The sequence below is a fragment of the Carcharodon carcharias genome, chromosome 30, assembly GCF_017639515.1.
Source record: "Carcharodon carcharias isolate sCarCar2 chromosome 30, sCarCar2.pri, whole genome shotgun sequence".
In the NCBI taxonomy this organism is placed as follows: Eukaryota; Metazoa; Chordata; class Chondrichthyes; order Lamniformes; family Lamnidae; genus Carcharodon; species Carcharodon carcharias.
The window spans coordinates 5,399,585-5,420,783 of NC_054496.1; the positions used below are offsets into that span (position 1 = coordinate 5,399,585).

The 21,199-nt window shown below is 46.7% G+C and overlaps 1 protein-coding gene across 1 annotated transcript in view; it reads right to left on the minus strand.

Moving 5' to 3' along the window:
- The window catches only part of LOC121271200 (adenylate kinase isoenzyme 5-like), a 45,405-nt gene that overhangs the window by 11,043 nt on the left and 13,163 nt on the right, over positions 1-21,199 (minus strand). Inside the window, exons 4-9 of the mRNA XM_041176979.1 lie at positions 21,018-21,190; positions 19,529-19,642; positions 18,481-18,669; positions 12,350-12,440; positions 11,192-11,250; positions 6,822-6,858 (exon numbers count right to left, since the gene is read on the minus strand). Of these exons, the coding sequence (XP_041032913.1) occupies positions 6,822-6,858; positions 11,192-11,250; positions 12,350-12,440; positions 18,481-18,669; positions 19,529-19,642; positions 21,018-21,190 (663 nt within the window). The remainder of the gene's footprint in view (positions 1-6,821; positions 6,859-11,191; positions 11,251-12,349; positions 12,441-18,480; positions 18,670-19,528; positions 19,643-21,017; positions 21,191-21,199) is intronic.

Genomic DNA, 21,199 nt, shown 5'->3' on the forward strand with positions numbered 1-21,199 from the left:
CAGAGTCACCACTTTTACAGTTCCCCATTCCACTCTTCTGTCTAGTGTTCTGGCTCCTGATATCTCCCAGTGAGTACAACCTCCGCAGTGTCACTGCTGTTTGCCTTTTTTCTTGTTTCTCTACTGGTCACCCAGCCATTATGACTTAACAGTAGGAGACCCAGGCATCACCCACTGTGCTGTACATTGGCTGGACCACATCTAAGCACTGTGGCATTGAGCAAAGTGTAACAGGCTGGGTGAAAGGGTAGACTATGCAGTAAAGCTTTGCAATGAACCAATGTATGACTGAACAAAGTTTTGTACTCTAGGAACTGTATGATGAGATACAGGCAGGACAGTGGTCCATCTATCAGACTGTCAATGTAACCAGATACTGTTCTCTTCCCTGACTCTGTCGATGTCACTGTGCTCGTTGTTCCTCCGAATCCTCCACGTTCGTTCCTCCCAAATTCCAGCAATGTTGATCCTCCTGGCCTCTGAATCCTCACTCTGTTGGGATCAGTAATCTTCACACCATCTTTTCTCCAACCTTGTTCTGACTCCGGGCCTCTATAAAGAGTGGAACTGCTCTCCTCCCTCAGCCTTAGCTTTCCATCTGCAACCTACAGCCATTTCTAAAACATATGTGCCATCTCCTAATCTTGCTGTTTTACCACATCTTTTAATCATGCTCTCCTCCAGCCTGTGCAGTGTGTGGGCTTTAATGCTAGGCCATGTATAGAATCAACTACCTGTCACAGCGGGGGGTCCAGTGACCTGCTCGACCCTGCTGAGATCATCTTCATTGATGATGTCATAAAGTATTACGCCTCTGATTGTTAAAGTGTGAAAATTATTATCCTGAAGCTTTAAGGAACACTGGACATCAGAAAGGCAGAGAATATCCCCACATTACTAAAGTAGACAATATAGGGGCTAGAGATTTAAGGAACATGAACATTGGTCACTTCAATATCAAAGCAAGTAGTCTAATAAGGGTAGCACTAACTCCAAGTAACTGACAAGGCAGTTTCATCTTAGTGTTCAACTCAAAGACAAAGTCAGGATTTATATCCATGTACAGATGAAAGAAAGAATAAATTTGCATATCTATTGCACCTTTCACAACCTCAGGATTTTTTGAAGATCTTTTGGAAGTGCAGTCATGTTGTAGTGTAGGGAGATGGATAAACTGTGTGGGTAGGCAAGGAATTAATTACAGGGTATCTGCTATTGGTTAATGAGGGATGCAGGTGATAAGCAATTGTAGATTTTTGGCTCCATTTCAGTAAAATATCATAAAATTGCTGTTTTCCTCTGATACTGACAGTGACAAAACTCAACATTTAAAGTGAAACTAACAGCAAACCTCCCCTGGTTACTGCTCCCAGGAAGTCAGGGGAGAATTTGAGTTATAACCACAAAAGCGTTACACCCTGTAAAACACATAATTTCCTACATCAAGATAAACATGTATATGCTAAAGGTTACAGACAGTTAAGAGGCTGCAGATATTCAGGCCCTAATTTTCTGAGAAACTTGTGGATTGTTTTCCAACTGTGACCTGGAAATGTGAGTGTGAAAGGAAAAATCATTGATTAAAATGTTAAAACGTACCTGCATTCACTCCAACTTGGAACCACTCGAAAGTTTATAACGTTTCATTTTCTCTATGGGTTTTACTGAGAAAGTGGGAATCAGAATGAGCAAGATCAACGTTGGGAATAAGTCAACAGCAAGAATCCAGAATAAATTTGCCTAATTAATTTGTTTAAATGAGTATATAATCTATGGTGAAATGTGACTGAGTGTGTTACACAAAGAGTCTCTATTTGCACTAATACTTTAACAATAGAGCCCCTCTCGGTAAGCCAAAGTGTTTTCCAAAGCGTTTTCCTCTATTGAACAAGGTATAGAATACAAAAGCAGGGATGCAATGCTGGAACTGTATAAAACGCTAGTTAGGCCACAGCTGGAGTTTTGTGTACAGTTCTGGTCACCACATTACAGGAAGGGCGTAATTGCTCTGGAGAGAGTACAGAGGAGGTTTGCAAGAATGTTGCCAGGGCTTGAAAATTGCAGCTATGAGGAGAGATTGGATAGGCTGGGGTTGTTTCACGTAGAACAAAGGAGGCTGAAGGGTGACCTAATTGAGGTGTAGACGATTATGAGGGGCCTAGATGTGGGAGACAGGAAAAACCTGTTTCCACAAGTGGAGAGGTCAATTACCGAGGGGGGCACAGATTTAAGGCGATTGGTAGAAGGGTTAGAGGGGACATGAGGAAAAACCTCTTCACCCAGAGGGTGGTGGGTACCTGGAATTCACTGCATGGTTTGGTGGTAGAGGCTGAAATGCTGAACTGATTTAAAAGGTACCTGGATCTGTAACTGAAGTGCTGTAACCTGCAAGGCTACGGACTGGGTGCTGGAAGGTAGGATTAGAATGGGCGGCTAGTTTTTTAAGAACTTTTTCTTTCTCATGATCGGCTGAATGGCCTCTTTCTGTGCCATAACTTTTCTCTGGTTCTATGGTTCTAAAACAGCAAAGTTGTTCCAGGCTATACCAATATATGTATAATCCTAATTTGTTCTAAAGCCCCTTAAAAAGGGATAAGTGGTGTTAAGAAGAAATTTGCATTTATATATTAGTTTATCAAATCTGCAATATCCAAAAGCATTTCACAGCCAAGTAATTATTTTTTGAAGTGCAGTCACTATTGTAATGCAGTAAAACAGAGAAGCCAATTTATGCTCAAGAAACTCCCACAAACAACTAATGAAAGGACTAAGCAGTTAATCTGTATTTGCTGCTGTTGATTGAGGGAGGAATATTGACCATGAGATTGGAGATAACTCCCCTGTCTTCAGAACAGTACTGTGGAATCTTTTACACCTGCCTGAACAGAAAGACCTAACCCTAAACTAGATGGCACCTCCAACAATGCTGCACTGAGGTGAGCACTGGGTAAGGCCATCAAAAGAGTGAGGATCTGAATCCTTCATTGTTTGTGGCAAAGTGCGTTCAGAAGCTGCAGATATTGCGACTCTCGTGAAATTGCTATTATGAGAAGTGTGTGTGTTGGGTGAAGAGTTAGACAGGAAAATGATCTGGACATAAAGTATACGATATGGAAAGTGTTTCAAACGTTATTAGTTGGTTAGATCAAGGCCAGAAGAGGTTAAGAGTGAGACAGCTTTCATATCCTGGGAAAGCATCTTTAATACTGAGTTCTGTAAGATACTTCAAGATAAACAATTGCGTCACAGGAGTACTGGACAATGACCATCTCCAACAAGAAAGAATCTAACCATCGTCCCTTGACATTCAATAGCGTTACCATCACTGAATCCCCCACTATCAACATCCTGGGAGTTACCATTGACCAGAAACTGAACTGGACTAGCCATATAAATACTGTGGCTACAAGAGCAGGTCAGAGGCTAGGAATCCTGTGATGAGTAACTCACCTCCTGACTCCCCAAAGCCTGTCCACCACTACAAGGCACAAGTCAGGAGTGTGATGGAATACTCCCCACTTGCCTGGATGAGTGCAGCTCCTACAACACTCAAGAAGCTCAACACCATCCAGGACAAAGCAGCCCGCTTGATTGGCACCCAATCCACAAACATTCACTCCATCCACCACTGACGCACAGTAACAGCAGTGTGTACCATCTACAAGATGCATTGCAGGAATTCACCAAGGCTCCTTCAACAGCACCTTCCAACCCTGCAACTGCTACTATCTAGAAGGACAAGGGCAACAGACACATGGAAACACCACCACCTGTAAGTTCCCCTCCAAGTCACTCACTATCCTGACTTGGAAATATGTCGCCTTTCCTTTATTGTCGCTGGGTCTAAATCCTGGAACTCCCTCCCTAATAGCACTGTGGGTGTACCTACACCACATGGACTGCAGCGGGTCAAGAAGGCAGCTCACCACCACCTTCTCAAGGGCACTTTTTTTTAGTCACTTATGGGATGTGGGCTTTGCTGGCTGCATTTATTGCCCATCCCTAACTGTCCTTGTTCCGAGGGCATTTAAGAGTCAACCACATTGCTGTGGGTCTGGAGTCACATGTAGTCCAGACCAGGTAATGACGGCAGATTTCCTTCCCTAAAGTGAACCAGATGGGCTTTTATGACAATCAGCAATGGTTTCATGGTCATCATTAGACTCTTAAGTCCAGATTTTTATTGAACTCAAATTTCACCATCTGCCATGGTGGGATTCGAACCCCGGTTCCCACAGGATTACCCTAGGTCTTTGGGTTACTAGTCCAGTGACAATATTACTTGGCAATACTTTGGGCAGTAAATGCTGGCCTAGCCAGCAACACCCACTTCCTGTGAAATAATAATTTTTTTTAAAAATCAAAGAATGCAGGTTGAAAGTGTAGGACAATGAAATGACTTTCATAACTCTTCCTCTCAATGTGAAATCGACTCTCTCCGACTGTCAGACTGATTAGCTCCAGATCAACAGAAAATATCTCACACATGAAATATATCTAAATAAAACAACTGAACGAAATAAAGCATTGACTGTGTTGAACTGTTTCTCTCGCTCTTTGACATTTTCGCTTTTTTGCATGAATTGAATGGTGTGCAAATCCACAGGAGCTTGGTATCTGCAGCGCCGCTGGTCCCTGCCCCCTGGGTCTGTGCCTACTTCAGCATGACAGGGCACTCTTTGCATCTAAACTCACACATTGTGTGGTGCCTTCAGGTCACACTGGTCTACAGAGCGGCTAGTACAAGACGCAGTGAGGCTCCAGAGGCACAAAGCATAGGGTATTTGATATCAGGTGGGTTCCTGCTGTCTGCTTTCATGTGTGGCTGAGAATCCCTTTCTGACTGATTTCTCTCACCTTCAGAAGCTCGCACACACGCTGTGCCCGGACCTTTATTGTCCTGAACTGGACTAGTTCCGTTGCATTTTGAAGTTAAAACTGAGAAGGTCTCGGCAGTGACATGTCGATTGTGGCATTTCTTTCATGACTGCCGAAGATTGATATAAAAGGAAACAGACTTACATTTCTATAGTGCCTTTCACTCTCTCAGACCATCCCAAAGCACTTTGCAGCCAGTGAGGTACTTTTGAACTGTAGTCACTGTTGTAATGTAGAAAATCTGCACACAGCAAGATCCCACAAACAGCAATGTGATAAAGAGCAGATAATCTGTTTGAGTGATGTCATTTGAGGGATAAATAAATGGCCAGATCACCAGGTAGGACTTTCTTGAATAACACCATGGGACCTTTGATATCCACCTCAGGGAGTAGGTGGGCCTTGGTTTAAAGTCTCATCTCAAAGACATCTCTGACAGTGCAGGACCCCCTCAATACTGACTCTCTGACAGTGCAGCGCTCCCTCAGTACTGACCCTCTGACAGTGCAGCACCCCCTCAATACTGACCCTCTGACAGTGCAGCACCCCCTCAATACTGACCCTCTGACAGTGCAGCGCTCCCTCAGTACTGACCCTCTGACAGTGCAGCACCCCCTCAATACTGCCCCTCTGTCAGTGCAGCACTCTCTCAGTGCTGACCTTCTGAAAGTGCATCACCTCCTCAGCACTAGCCCTCAGTACTGACCCTCTGACAGTGCAGCACCCCCTCAATACTGGCCTTCTGACAGTGTAGCACCTCCTCAGTACTGACCTTCTGACAGTACAGCACTCCCTCAGTACTGCACTAGAGTTTCAGACTTGGTGCTCAAGTCTCTGGATTGGGGGTTGAACCCAAACCTTCTCACCCAGAGGCAAGAGAACTACCCACTGAGGCATTGATGACACTACCCAGGATAGTGTTCCATCGCAACAAAGTGTGTCTGCTTATTAACTACCCTGCCCCCAATGGCATTGCTCCCATCCAGTCAATTCACATGCTCTCCATCAGGGACATCCAGTGTATGACACTTGTGGGAAAGTGAGTGTGTTTCAGGACACAGCATCTGATTTCCCCGATCACACAGAGGCTAACTGTCTTACTTGGATCCACAGGTCAATTAGAGGTCAGAAAGAACCAGCAGGAAAGGAAATAGAAACAGTTTTTTTCTCTTTTAAAATGTGGCTTGGGGTGGTAATTAAGTGGTGCTTTGACACTGGTGAGCTTTCGCTGTAGGTAACTTGTTTTCTGTATATTTATCACTGTTTTAATTGTGATGCAGACATCTCTATGTGACTGTGACACCTGAAAACTTGTGACAATTTGGAATTTATGTGGGAGTGATTTGCAATTCAGACATAAACACCTGTAACAGGAAACTTACAGTTGCACCCATGTGCAAACACAGAAATAAATACTGTCCTCAGCACACCCCCACAATCTCACACTGCCCACATACTACCTATGATACACCAGGTACCGGATCATACGTGTGCTCTGATGGTGAGCAGACCTCCCTCTGACTCTAGGGTGCATTGAAGAAAAGGAAAGTTTGCTTTCCTCCACAATGTCGAGAGTTTTTCATTCCCCCCCACCACCCCGTCCCCTCTCAGGGCTGGACTGTATCTCCAACACGTTGTCTGTGGCTGTTAATGTTCTGATATGGGGTAGACCATTTAGGACTGAGATGAGGAGAAATTTCTTCACCCAGAGAGTGGTGAGCCTGTGGAATTCACTACCACAGAAAGTAGTTAAACATTGTATGCTTTCAGGAAGGTGTTAGATACAGCTCTTGGGGTGAAAGGGATCAAAGGATATGGGAAGAAAGCGGGAGCAGGCTATTGAGTTGGATGATCAGCCATGATCATAATGAATGGTGGAGCAGGCTCGAAGGGCCGAATGGCCTAATCCTGCTCCTAGTTTCTATGTTTTTATCATTACTGACCTTGTAGGGACTCGTCACCAGAGGCAGAATCTCCAGCCTGTTGCAACAGACCAAGCAAGAGAGAATATTATTAACCAGCCTGAAACCATCGTCTACAACCCCACAACCTCCACAAGCTCACCACATTCAATCAGAGAACATACAGGAAGAGGCCCTTCAGCCCATCATGCCTGTGCTGGTGAAGGGAAGGAAGAGGCAGGCCTACCCTACCTATCAGCTTCCCCCGAGGCAACCCCCTCCCCTCCACCCCCTTCACCTCACCTCCAAAGCTTGTGTGGGCATCAACAACCTTATGGTGCCTCGCAGCCCTGGTGCTGAATGATGACGGGCTATTCAATCTACAAAGGCTTCACAGGCGAGCTGCTGTAAAGCCCCAGACTCACATGTTGGCCCAGCTCTGCCAGCAGATGTTCAGACAACCTAGACTTCCCCCATTAGTGACCTGAACCCCAGACTGAGATGGATCCTATCACATTCCCAGCCAGGCAGTCTCTGCTAGCCACACAACCAAACTCGAGACCCCCCCACCCCCCCCGCCAAAACCACAGCTGTTCCCTAAACAAACTCTTTCTTTTCCGTGAGCCTGGCACACTCCCTCCTTCCTTCGCTTGGTCTAGCTCACCTCTGACAAACTCCAGTTAGTATCAGGCAGCTCCTCATCTGTCCCAGCAGCACTGGTCAGTTGGGTCGGCAACTCCAGTCGGGCATATTCCCGGAGCTTCCATCACATGGACCTCTGGCTAACACCGTTCTCTCGCCCCTCCACCCCACCCCCAGTCAAACGGCCCTTCCCTTTCGGCCACTCCCCCATCTCCAATATTTTTGGACCTAATGAACGAAGGTGTGCAAAGGAACCATTAGGCAACACTATTAATCCCCTAGGGATTTTCCTCTGTGTCCAGGAGATGAATTCCTGGAGCCTCCTGGACTATTCTACAAGGGTCGGTAACCCTACATGATACAGCTTAGCTCCTGTCCCTGGCTAGCCAGTCAACTTGCCCGTAGAGGAAGGTGGTTTTGTGTCGGTGCGTTGTGCAACCAAATTGATTCTAAATATATTTGAATTCACTCCTCCATACAATTACTCAAAGGCAGCTTGTGATTGTTGCTAAATTACACTCAGGGCTTTGAAGAGAGGGAACAGAGAGAGAACAGCCACAGAACAATGTCTCTCCAAAACACTGGCCCTATTGTGTCAAACCTTTCTCCGGAGAACTGAAAGCTTTTCCTGAGGTTGTCACGGGAATGTAATTGTCCAATGCAGACGGTGTCAGGAGCTCCCACACTTGCTCCTGCTCCGAGGGACTGGGTTGGGCCCGAAGCTGATCAGCTGCCTTCTGCCCTTTCTAATGGGGCACAGCTATTCAGCAATCGATCACCAGTCCATCTCTCTTCCACTCTCCGCTCTTTCTCTTTCATAGTCTCCCCTCACTGTATCGCTCCTTCCATCCCTCTCTCCCTCCATCCCTCCCTCTCCTGCCATCTCTCTCTCTCATCCCCCTCTCCCTCCAGCCCCGTCTCCCTCTCTCCCACTATCCGTCTTTCACTCCATCCTCATCCGTCTCTCCCGCCATTCCTCTCTCTCCCTCCATCCTCATACTTCTCTCCCTCCATCCCCCTCTCTCCTGCCATCCCTCTCTCCCTCCATCCCCATCTCCCACCATTCTCATCCCTCTCTCCTGCCATTCCTCTCTCTCCCTCCATCCCTCTCTCCCTCCATCTTTCTCACTCCCTCCATCCTCATACTTCTCTCCCTCCATCCCCCTCTCTCCCTCCATCTTTCTCACTCCCTCCATCCTCATACTTCTCTCCCTCCATCCCCCTCTCTCCCTCCATCTTTCTCACTCCCTCCATCCTCATACTTCTCTCCCTCCATTCCCCCTCCCTCCATCCCTCTCTCTCCCTCCATCCTCATACTTCTCTCCCTCCATCCCCCTCTCTCCTGCCATCCCTCTCTCCCTCCATCTTTCTCACTCCCTCCATCCTTCTCACTGCTTCCATCCCTCTTTCCCTCCATCCCCATCTCCCACCATTCTCATCCCTCTCTCCCGCCATTCCTCTCTCTCCCTCCATCCCCATCTCCCACCATTCTCATCCCTCTCTCCCGCCATTCCTCTCTCTCCCTCCATCCCCATCTCCCACCATTCTCATCCCTCTCTCCCGCCATTCCTCTCTCTCCCTCCATCCCTCTCTCCCTCCATTCTCATCCCTCTCTCCCTCCATTCCTCTCTCTCCCTCCATTCCTCTCTCCCTCCATTCTCATCCCTCTCTCCCGCCATTCCTCTCTCTCCCTCCATCCCTCTCTCCCACCATTCTCATCCCTCTCTCCCGCCATTCCTCTCTCTCCCTCCATCCCTCTCTCCCACCATTCTCATCCCTCTCTCCCGCCATTCCTCTCTCTCCCTCCATCCCTCTCTCCCTCCATTCTCATCCCTCTCTCCCTCCATTCCTCTCTCTCCCTCCATCCCTCTCTCCCTCCATTCTCATCCCTCTCTCCCGCCATTCCTCTCTCTCCCTCCATCCCTCTCTCCCTCCATCCCCCCTCCCTCCATCCCTCTCTCTCCCTCCATCTTTCTCACTCCCTCCATCCTCATACTTCTCCCCCTCCATCCCCCTCTCTCCTGCCATCCCTCTCTCCCTCCATCCCCATCTCCCACCATTCTCATCCCTCTCTCCTGCCATTCCTCTCTCTCCCTCCATCCCTCTCTCCCTCCATCTTTCTCACTCCCTCCATCCTCATACTTCTCTCCCTCCATCCCCCTCTCTCCCTCCATCTTTCTCACTCCCTCCATCCTCATACTTCTCTCCCTCCATCCCCCTCTCTCCCTCCATCTTTCTCACTCCCTCCATCCTCATACTTCTCTCCCTCCATCCCCCTCTCTCCCGCCATCTTTCTCACTGCTTCCATCGCTCTCTCCCTCCATCCCCATCTCCCACCATTCTCATCCCTCTCTCCCCCCAATCCCTCTCTCTCCCCCGATCCCTCTCTCTCCCCCCAATCCCTCTCTCTCCCCCCAATCCCTCTCTCTCCCCCGATCCCTCTCTCTCCCCCCAATCCCTCTCTCTCCCCCCAATCCCTCTCTCTCCCCATTCCTCCATCCCTCTCACACTCAGCTGGAAGAGAGGGATGGATGGAGAGAGGGATGAGGATAGTGGGAGAGAGAGATGGGAAGAGAGAGAAGGAGGGAGAGAGAAGGATGGAGTTTTTCTGTTTTGTTTCCCCCTTTCCCTCTCTCTCTCTCTTTCTCTCATTTGCCGTCTCTTTCTCTCTCCACCCAGCACTCTGATCCCTCGCTAAAATAAGGATATTGAAAGTTTGAGGTGGGATTTGATTGGTTCAGGAAGCAGCCTCCATGGAAATATTGAAGGAAATTGGGTTGCCAACTCTGATTTAATGTAATCCTGGAGATTTTATTACATGTCCTTACATGCCTCACCCAGTCAAATATCCTGTCCATTTCCATTATTTCTTATAAATAATAATCAGAAATGTTCAAAGTAAAGGAAAAAGACACATTAAAAATGAGTTTTAATGCCCCAATGTTTTTTTCTCCCAGTTTCCTGTTCAGGAATGTCCAAAAGGTGAACCTTTCATGATTTGTGGAGAGTCCAGGCCGACCTCGGAGAGTTGGGAATGCCACAGGGAAGTTTTGGGATCCTCAGTTGATGGGGGATGGGGTTGGGAAGGGAGACTGTGAAACTACTGCATCACTGAGCATTTGGGCTGATGAGTCTCCATGGGAACCAATCTCTCCCAATGTTAGCGTTCCAATCCAACCACAGCAAAATAGGCTGCACATCACAGAAAGGCACCCTTATCTTTTAAAGGAACCTTGTCCTGGAAGGTGTCTCACAGGGCAATTTAGAGACAAGGTCTATTGATGTGCTTTTAATTCCAGCCCCCTACTCTCTCTCTCTCTCTCAGTTGGTTCGGGACTCTGGGCTAGGGAGAGATAGAGTCAACCCAGGGTCTAATTCCTTTTCAACCACTGCCCCGGGGGCTGGATTTGAGTGAATGTCAGAATCCGTGACGTCTTGAGACACCCAACACACAGCCCCGAAGAATGGACACTGTGGGCTTAGCTGGTAAACACTACACAGCCCAGCAGGGCAGTCACAGCACAGCTAGACCCACTGCAGACCACTGCTCAATGTTCCTGCTGCTGGGTGTGTTGGGCAGATGTGCTCAGGTTCTGCCTTTCAGAGTCGAATAGTTCTCTAGCTTCCGTGTGGGTTCCTCAGGGTCAGAGTAAGGGAAAGGGCAACAGGTGCTTGCGGAATATTCTCAAGGGTGAATTTAGAAAAAGGGAGGGGGGTGTGGGGAAGGAAGGGCAGACATGGACGGACAACAGTGAATTTATTGCTGTTACCTGCTCCTCAGTATCTGAGTTGACATCAGTAATCAGACAGAGATCGAGTTCACTGGGGCCTGAGTGGAAAGAGAGGGAGAGAGACAGAAGAATTAAACAATCCTGCTTTCAGGCACCTGTATCATCACAACACTTAACACAATATTCCCAGAGATTTACTGTTCCCAAGCCACTTCCTCCCTGCGCTTTAGGCGACATTTAACTCTCGATAGTCAAGTTTAGACTGCTATTAAAGGGTTCTGTTAACTCTGGCGGTGAGTTTTAATTTGTGTTTATTTCCCCTAGCTTTATTTTAAACCCTTTAAATCTTCACTTCTGAAAACCAGAATTTAACACACGTGTTAACCAGAGCACTAAAAATAATGCAAAGTGAGAATGAAATGTCAATGATTGAGTGAGAAAAAAATGAAGATGTAAGTCCTGTGTGCATGAGTGCAATGCTCTGAATCTGCTGGAGCATCCAGTTACAATTTAGCAGCAACATTAGCCCCAGGGCAGAGTCCTGGACATCAGGGGAGACACCTCATTCAGCTCAGCCTGGTCCTGGGAGCCAACACCTGGCCTTCCCTCAGGCTGGACATTCAGAGAATGGTCACAGCACAGAAGAAGACCATTCAGCCTATCTGATTGTGCGTGCCAGCTCTCTGTAAGAGTAACTCAGCTATAGTCCTGCTCTGAAAGCTGGGAGTTCCACTTACTGACCCCAGTGTGGGAGCCAATCAGATCCTGGTGTGACCATTCGAGATGAGAGCGAGTTCAGGAATGAGAGGGATTTCAGGAATTACAATCTGTCTGGCATCAGGGGGTGGGCAATCAGACACTCTCCCCTCATCTCTACCCTGTCTCCTTCCTCTGCCGCATCCCCTCACTCGGACTCGTTCCCTCCCTCTGCTCCTTCTCCTCACTCTGCCTTGAGTCCCCCCTCTGCCCTGTACCCGCCCTCTTCCCAGGCCCCTCACTCCTGCCCAGACCCCTCACTCCTGCCCTGACCCCTCACTCCCGCCCTGACCCCTCACTCCCGCCCTGACCCCTCACTCCCGCCCTGACCCCTCACTCCCGCCCTGACCCCTCACTCCTGCCCTGACCCCTCACTCCTGCCCTGACCCCTCACTCCTGCCCCTCTGGCACAGTTGGCACAGGCCTTCCACTGGCACTCACCTGCCACTGGCTGTTTGTTTGGGGTGAGTTTTCCATCCACTGTCACTGTGATATCTTCAAACACCTGCTCTTCTATCCTGTCTCCATCAAACTGTAAGAGAGAGAGAGACACACACACAAAAACTGTATCAAACACTCTCCACTGTCAGTCTCTGCGATGCAGGAAACAACCCAGAGCCAATAAAGCAGCTGGAGAAACATCTGGTTGGGAACAGGGATGAATATTACAGCAATTGAGCAGATGAAATACAATACTGAACCCATCAAACACTCCCAGGACAGGTACAGCACGGGGTTAGATACAGAGTAAAGGTTCCTCTACACTGTCCCCATCAAACACTCCCAGGACAGGTACAGCACGGGGTAAGATACAGAGTAAATCTCCCTCTACATTGTCCCCATCAAACACTCCCAGGGCAGGTACAGCACGGGGTTAGATACAGAGTAAAGGTCCCTCTACACTGTCCCCATCAAACACTCCCAGGACAGGTACAGCACGGGCTTAGATACAGAGTAAAGCTCCCTCTACACTGTCCTCACCAAACACTCCCAGGACAGGTACAGCACGGGGTTAGATACAGAGTAAAGCTCCCTCTACACCATCCCCATCAAACACTCCCAGGACAGGTACAGCACGGGGTTAGATACAGAGTAAAGCTCCCTCTACACTGTCCTCATCAATCACTCCCAGGGCAGGTACAGCACGGGGTTAGATACAGAGTAAAGCTCCCTCTACACTGTCCTCACCAAACACTCCCAGGACAGGTACAGCACGGGGTTAGATACAGAGTAAAGCTCCCTCTACACTGTCCCCATCAAACACTCCCAGGACAGGTACAGCACGGGGTTAGATACAGAGTAAAGCTCCCTCTACACTGTCCTCATCAATCACTCCCAGGGCAGGTACAGCACGGGGTTAGATACAGAGTAAAGCTCCCTCTACACCGTCCCCGTGAAACACTCCCAGGGTAGGTACAGCACGGGGTTAGATACAGAGTAAATCTCCCTCTATGCTGTCCCCATCAAACACTCCCAGAACGAGATTTTAGCTCTAATGCTTTCCTTTTCTTATATCTTTCCCTCATCTCTCAAAGCCTTGCCTCTCCCCTCTCAGTCCAAGAACATGTGACCATTCTTTGGGAGCCATGCCTGAACTGCTAGTGGGTTATAATGAGATAACTATGGCACTTTTCACAACTTCAGGACATCCAAACACGCTTTACGAAAGCTGAAGTACTTTTTGGGAGGAGCTGAATGGCATAGAAGATTAATTGGAAAAGATTGAGGACAGAGATCAGGACAAAGCTTTATACAGAGGGTTGTGAGTGTGTGGAATGTACTGCCAGAGTCAGTGAGTGAAACAGAGATGGTGTCAACAGCCCTGACAAGGTCGGATAGGAGAGTGGGTGAAGGGACATGGGAACAGGATGGGTACATGGGATTGTGATACTGCCGGTGTGAAGGGTAAACACCAGCACAAACTGGATGGGCTGAATGGCCTGTGTCAGTATCGTCATTTCTCTGTCAATCACTCACTGACTCCTGAATACAATCCATTAAACAAACCATGGATTTAGTCTAAGATTATGGATGTCAAAAGGCACAACTGTTAAGATGCTAGAGATTCATGAACAGTGATATACAGCTTAAAGAATATCACACATGGTGTAATATTGATGAGTTTATTACATACATACATACATACGAGGAGCAGGAGTAGGCCATTCAGCCCCTCAAACCTCAATAAGATCATGGCTGATCTGATTGTAACCTCAACCCACATCCCTGCCCGGCCCTGTTAACCTTTCAGCCCCTTGTTAATCAAGAATCTATCTAGCTCTGCCTTAAAAATATTCAAAGACTCTGCTTCCACCACCTTTTGCGGAAGACAGTTCCAAAGACTCATAACCTGTTGAGAGAAAAAATTTCTCCTCATCCCTATCCTAAATGAGCGACCCCTTATTTTTAAACAGTGACGCCCCAGTTACATGGAAACATAGAAAATAGGAGAAGGAATAGGCCACTCAGCCCCTTGAGCCTGTTCCACCATTCAATATGATCATGGCTGATTCTCGATCTCAACGCCATACTCCCACTCTCCCCATATCCCTCGATGCCTTTAGAGTCTAGAAATCTATCTATTTCCTTCTTGAATATATTCAGTAACTTGGCCTCCACAGCCTCTGTGTTAGAGAATTCCACAGGTTCACCAGCCTCTGAGTGAAGAGGTTTCTCTTTATCTCAGTCCTGAATGGTTTACCCCATATCCTGAGACTGTGACCCCTTGTTCTAGGCCCCCCAGCCAAAGGAAATATCAACCCTGCATCCAGTCTGTCCATCCCTGTCAGAATTTTATACTTTTCAACGAAATTCCCTCTCATCCTTCTAAACTCCAGTGAATACAGGCCTAGTCAGCCCAATCTCCTCATACAACAATCCTATCATCCCAGGAATCAGTCCGGTGAACATTTGCTGCACTCCCTCTATGGCAAGTATATCCTTTCTTAGATAAGGAGACCAAAACTGCACTCAATACTCCAGGTGTGGTCTCACCAAGGCCTTGTACAGCTGCAGTAAGACATCCTTGCTCCTGTACTCAATTCCTCTCACAATGGAGGCCAACACACCATTTGCCTTCTTAGCTGCTTGCTGCATCTGCATGCTTGCTTTCAGTGATTGATGTACAAGGACACCCAAGTCCCTTTGTACATCAACATTCCCCAATCTATCACCATTTAAATAATACTCTGCCATTCTGTTTTTCCTACCAAAGTGGATAACCTCACACTTATCCACATTATACTGCATCTGCCATTTATTTACCCACTCACTCAACCTGTCTAAATCTCCTTGAAGCCTCTTAGCCTCCTCCTCACCACTTACATTCCACTTAGTTTTGTGTCGTCAGCAAACTTGGAAATATTACATTAGGATCCCTCATCCAAATCATTGATATATATTGTGAATAGCTGGGGCCCAAGCACAGGTCCCTGCAGTATCCCACTAGTCACTGCCTACCATTCTGAAAAAGACCCATTTATTCCTACTCTCTGTTTCCTGTCTGCTAACCAATTCCCAATCCATGCCAATATATTACCCCCAATCCTATGTGCTTTAATTTTACACACTAACCTCTTATGTAGGACTTTATCTAAAGCTTTCTGAAAATCCAAACACACCACATCGACTGGTTCTCCCTTATCTATTCTGCTAGTTATGTCCTCAAAAACTCCAGTAGGTTTGTTAAACATGATTTCCCTTCATAAATCCATGTTGACTGTGTCTAATCCTGTTGATATTTTCCAAGTGTCCTGTTATCGCATCCTTTATATTGGACTTTAGGATTTTCCCTACTACTGATGTTAGACTAACCAGGTCTGTAATTCCCTGTTTTCTCCCTCCTTTTTTAAATAGTGGGTTACATTTGCCACCCTCCAATCTGCCGAACCTGTTCCAGAATCTACGGAATGTTGAAAGATGACAACCAATGTATCCACTATTTCCAGGGCCACTTCCTTTAGCACCCTGGGATGTAGATGGTCAGGTCCAGGGGATTTATTGGCTTTCAGTCCCATTAATTTCTCCAGCGCTTTAGTCTGAGTAATAATAATTTCCTTCAATTCCTCCTCCTCACTAGACCCTTAGTTCCCTAGTATTCGTGGCATGTTATTTAGACTCTCCCACAAAAGGAAACATCCTCTCCACATCCACCCTGCAAAGATCCCTCAGGATCTTAAAAGTTTCAACCAAGTCACCTCTTACTCTTCGAAACTCCAGTAGCTGCCCAACCTTTCCTCATAAGACAACCTGTCCATTCCTGGTATTAGTCCAGTAAACCTTCTCTGAACTGCTTCTAACACATTTACAGCTTTTCTTAAATTAGGAAGCCAATACTGAACACAGTACTCCAGATGTGGTCTCACCAGTGCCCTGTACAACTGAAACATAACCTCCCTACTTTTTAAATCAATTCCCCTCACAATAAATGATAACATTCCATTAACTTTCCTAATTACTTGCTGTACCTGCATACTAGCATTTTGTAATTCACGAACTAGGACACCCAGATCTCTTTGAATCTCAGAGCTCTGCAATTTCTCACCATTTAGATAATAACTTTCTTTTTTATGCTTCCTGCCAAACTGGACAATTTCACATTTGCCCACAGTATGTTCCATTTGCCAGATCTTTGCCACCCACTTAACATAAATATGTCCCTTTGTTGCCTCCTTACGTGCCCTTCATAATTTATGTTCCTACCTACCTTTGTGTCATCGGCAAATTTAGCAACCATACCTTCACTCCCTTCATCCAAGTCATTTATATAAATTGTAAACAGTTGAGGCCTCAACACTGATCCCTGTGGCACACCACTCGTCAACCAGAAAAAGACCCACTTATGCCAGTTCTCTGCTTTCTGTTAGCCAGCCAATCTTTTATCCGTGCCAATATGTTACCTCCATGAGCTTTAATTTTCTGCAATAACCTTTGATGTGGCACTTTATCAAATGCCTTCTGGAAATCTAAGTACAGTACATCCACCGGTTCCCCTTTATCCATAGCACATTTGACTCCTTCAAAGAACTCCAATAAATTGGTTAAATATGATTTCCCTTTCACAGAAACATGTTGACTCTGCCTGATTGCCTTGAATTTTTCTAAGTGCCCTGCTATAACCTCTTTAACAGTAGCTTCTAACATTTTCCCTATGTCAGATGTTATCACGTGTCATCTCCATTCTTTGACAACAGTTGAAACAGTGGCTTTTGTTTATTCCACAGGTGGTGGGTGACCTTTCAACTGAGTCAGGATTGACTGACCCACACTATCCCCTAGGAAAGAGAGCAAACCCCGGGCAGGTTCAGAAAAAGACCCTCGCTAATGAGGGAGTGGGCGTGTTTCAGGATCAAATTCACACCTATAAAAGGGAAGTAGATGATGCTAATTATGATTGATTTATGCTATTGTATGCTAAGCTAATGCTAATTTATACTAATTGCAGTCATTTTTTTATATAAGGGTGGGGACACCTGCAATGTGCTGAGGTTCCTGTGTTGGTGTTAATTCACTCTGAAGCCAGTTGGTGAATTAGGAGACCAGACACCGATCGTTTACAGAGTACTAGGCTTGTTTGCAGAATGCAACATTACAAATGTCTGCTTCCTCCCTAAACAGTAGCCAGTGTCCCAGGAGTCTTTTTTAACATGTACTTGAGGCACCTAATCAATCAATGTCCTCCACTATATCCTTAACCTTAATAACCCAATTAACAGACCATTAATATATAATTAACAATCAATTAACAAACCATTAACAGTTAGGACCTTGTACTCAGGCAATGGTTACAGTTCAGTGAATGTAGCATCGGGATTATCGAAACTACACTGGCTGCCAGTAACACAGGGTGTCACAACACTAACTCTGTATCGTTCCTTAAAGCAGGGGCGAGTGACAGGTTGTGGACCAGGGACTTGCACTGTAACTCACTCATCTGAAGAATAAACTGCCTCAGGATTATTAACATCTCTGCTCTCCTCTGGTTACATCTGGAGTGTCTGTGGGAATAGAGAGATTTCAATTATGTGGTCAGACTGGAGAAACTGGAATTGTTATCCTTAGAGCACAAAAGGTTAAGGAGAAATTTAATAGGTGTTCAATATTGTGAAGGGTTCCGATAGAATAAATAAGGAGAAACTGTTTCTAGTGGCAAGAAGGCTTTGATTGTTTAGGTACCTTGAGCACATATAAAGAGAGACTTCCAGGACAGTGAGTGTCGGTTAGGGAGGAGGCAGACATTTGTAATGTAATTCTGCAAATAAATCTAGCATTCAGTAAATGATTGGTGTCTCAGGTTTAAGATAATTGGCAAAATAACTAGGGGAGAAGAGAAGAAAACATTTTCCACGCAGCGAATTGTAGTGATCTGGAATGCGCTGCCTGAAAGGGCGGTAGAAGCAGATTCAATAATGACCTTCAAAAGAGGGAGTATTCTCAAGGACCATGGGAGAAAGAACAGGTGAGTGGGACTAACTGGATAATCCTTCAAAGAGCCAGTACAAGTATGACGGGCCGAATTTCCTACTTCTGTGCTGTTGGGTCCTTGTGACTTCCAATAACTCATGCCAACTCACCGTTGCAATTAGGCTTTTCTCCTGGTAATATTGGACCAAAGGCATGATGTTTTGCTTGAAGGTAATGAGGCGCCTGTGGATGGCTTTGGGATTGTTATCAGGTCGCCCTTCCACTGCCCGCTTCTCCAGCCGCTCCCTCAGCCGGCAGTTAGCGCAAGCCAGGTACACCACCAGGTCTGGAACACAGATCTGAGGACAGAAACTCAAAACATCAGGATCAAACTTTTGATGCATTTCCAAAAAAATACTCATTTCAATATTCCAACTAAAATTTATATTTGTCTGAATGTATTTCTTATAGTTCCCTACCTATAGGATTGTACTGTAAGGCTTTGTGTTCTGATTGGTCTAACAGTGACAAATTAGCCATTTCATCTGGCTGCAATATGACCCGTTATGCAAGAAGTCTTTAGATTGAAATCTAGAAACGTGAGCCCAAAATCAGAGCTGACACTGCAAGGGAGAACTGACGGTGTGCTGCACTGTCAGAGGGGCAGTGCTGAGGGAGCGCTGCAGTGTCAGAGGGGCAGTGCTGAGGGAGCGCTGCAGTGTCAGAGGGGCAATGCTGAGGGAGCGCTGTACAATCAGAGGGTCAGTACTGAGGGAGTGCCACACTGTCGAGGGTCAGTACTGAGGGAGTGCTGCACTATCAAAGGGTCAGTACTGAGGCAGTGCCACACTGTTGGAGGGTCAGTACTGAGGAACTGCTGTGCTGAAGGATGTGCCGTTTTTTGGATGACAGAGTAATCTGAGGTTCTGTCTACCCTCTCATGTACTGTCAAAGCCATGATATTCCTGGGCAGTCTGGGGAACACTAATTACTCAAGCAGCATCATTAAGCATCTGATTTAATCGCTTATCACATTGTTCTTTGTGGGAGCTTGCTGTGCACCTCTTGGCTGCCACTTTCCTACATTATACAGTGAATACACCTCAGGAAGTACTTCATTGGCCGTAAAGTGCTTTGGGATGTCCTGAGGTTGTGATCGGTGCTACGGAAATGTAAGTTTGTTCTGATTTTATTTGATTGACTGGGTAACGTCATCACCTGATCATCGAAGCAGATTGCCTGGGAAACATCCCGTGGGAAGCCGTCAATGACAAAGCCCTGTGCATCTGGATACTGCATCAGCTGCTGCTTAATCTCCATTATTGTTGTTTCCTGAACAGGAAAAGAAGCAAACCCCAGTGATGTTAGTGATATATGAAAGGATTTGCAGTGAGTTTTGCTGCACAGTTTAGGGTTTCAGAAATGGAAAAGCTTCACACACTGACCACCAACAGGGAGGAGCTTCTGTCAGGGCAGATGTTTACATCTGGGAGGAGCTGACGTTAGACGATTGTCTGATGGGCAGTACATTAATACGCCAGTCCCTGGATCTCCCAGGCTGATCTGTCCCAGCACTAACCGCACCATCTCCTCCCCAGCCACACACACACACACACGCACATATTCACGCGCGCGCACACACACACACACACACACACACACACACACGCGCACACACACACACGCGCACATATTCACGCGCGCGCGCACACACACACACGAGCGCGCACATGCGTGCCCTGAATCTCACCTCCTCTCCTGAGGGTTCTGATTCTTTGCTGAGTTACACTGGTTGTCCTCCAACTCCTCACCCACTGAGTGTATTGGCTGGCTATTTAACCACATGAGCATCACATTCGCGCCTGCCTGTCTGACACTCACCTGTAGGTATCTCTTGGTAGTGATCAGGCTCTCTCTATTGCAAGATCATGGAGACCCAATGCTGGAGTTCCCATTGGTTAAGATTAGAAAACTCCTCAAAGGGCATAAGGTCAAAGCTGGGAATTACTTGCCGATGTGACTCAGAAACAAGGTGCTGTAATCACTAGCTGAGGTACTAATAGAATGGGCAAGGTATTAGCTCCCCAGTGTCCTAACTCACACCATCGATTCACCCCATCACCCCCTGTTCTTGGTGACCTACACTGGCTCCCAGTCTGGCAACACCTCGATGTTTAAAATTCTCATCCCTGTTTTCAGACCCCACCACGATCTCATCCCTCCCCTCTCTGTAATCTCTTCCAACCTCACAACCTACCCCGCCGACCACCCCCCCCCACCGAGATCTCTGAGCTCTTATTCCAGCTCCTTGAGCATACCTAATTTCCATATCTTCACCATTGGCAGCTGTGCTTTCAGCTACCTCGACCCTCTGGAAGCTCTGGAATTCCGTCCCTAAACCTCTCTCCGTCCCTCAATCTCTCTCCTTCCTCCTTTAAGATGCTCCTTGAGCCCACTTCTTTGACAAAGCTTTTGCTCACTTGTCCTTAATATCTCCCTGTGTGAAGCTCAGTGTCAAATTTTATTTAATAATCGTTTCTGTGAAGCACTTTGGGATATTTTACAATGATAACGGCGCTATATGAATGTAATGCTGTTGTTTTTAGTTCATGACAAGCAAAAGGAGAGAAATGTTTCAGACTCAGGGATTAACCAGTTTAATGTGATGTCTCTCTAATTACCATCACCATTACCATCGCTCCAGTACCTGAGGAGCCAGCTCTCCATTTGTGATGATTTTTGCTATCAGGCCCCATTTCCTGTTGTTGCTGGCATTGTGAAGCATCTTTTCACGCAGGAGCTCCCCCACTGATATGTAGATGAATCCATAATGTCCAGCTATTTTCATGCTTTGAGTTCGTTTGCCGCTAGCTGGCCCTCCTTCAAAAG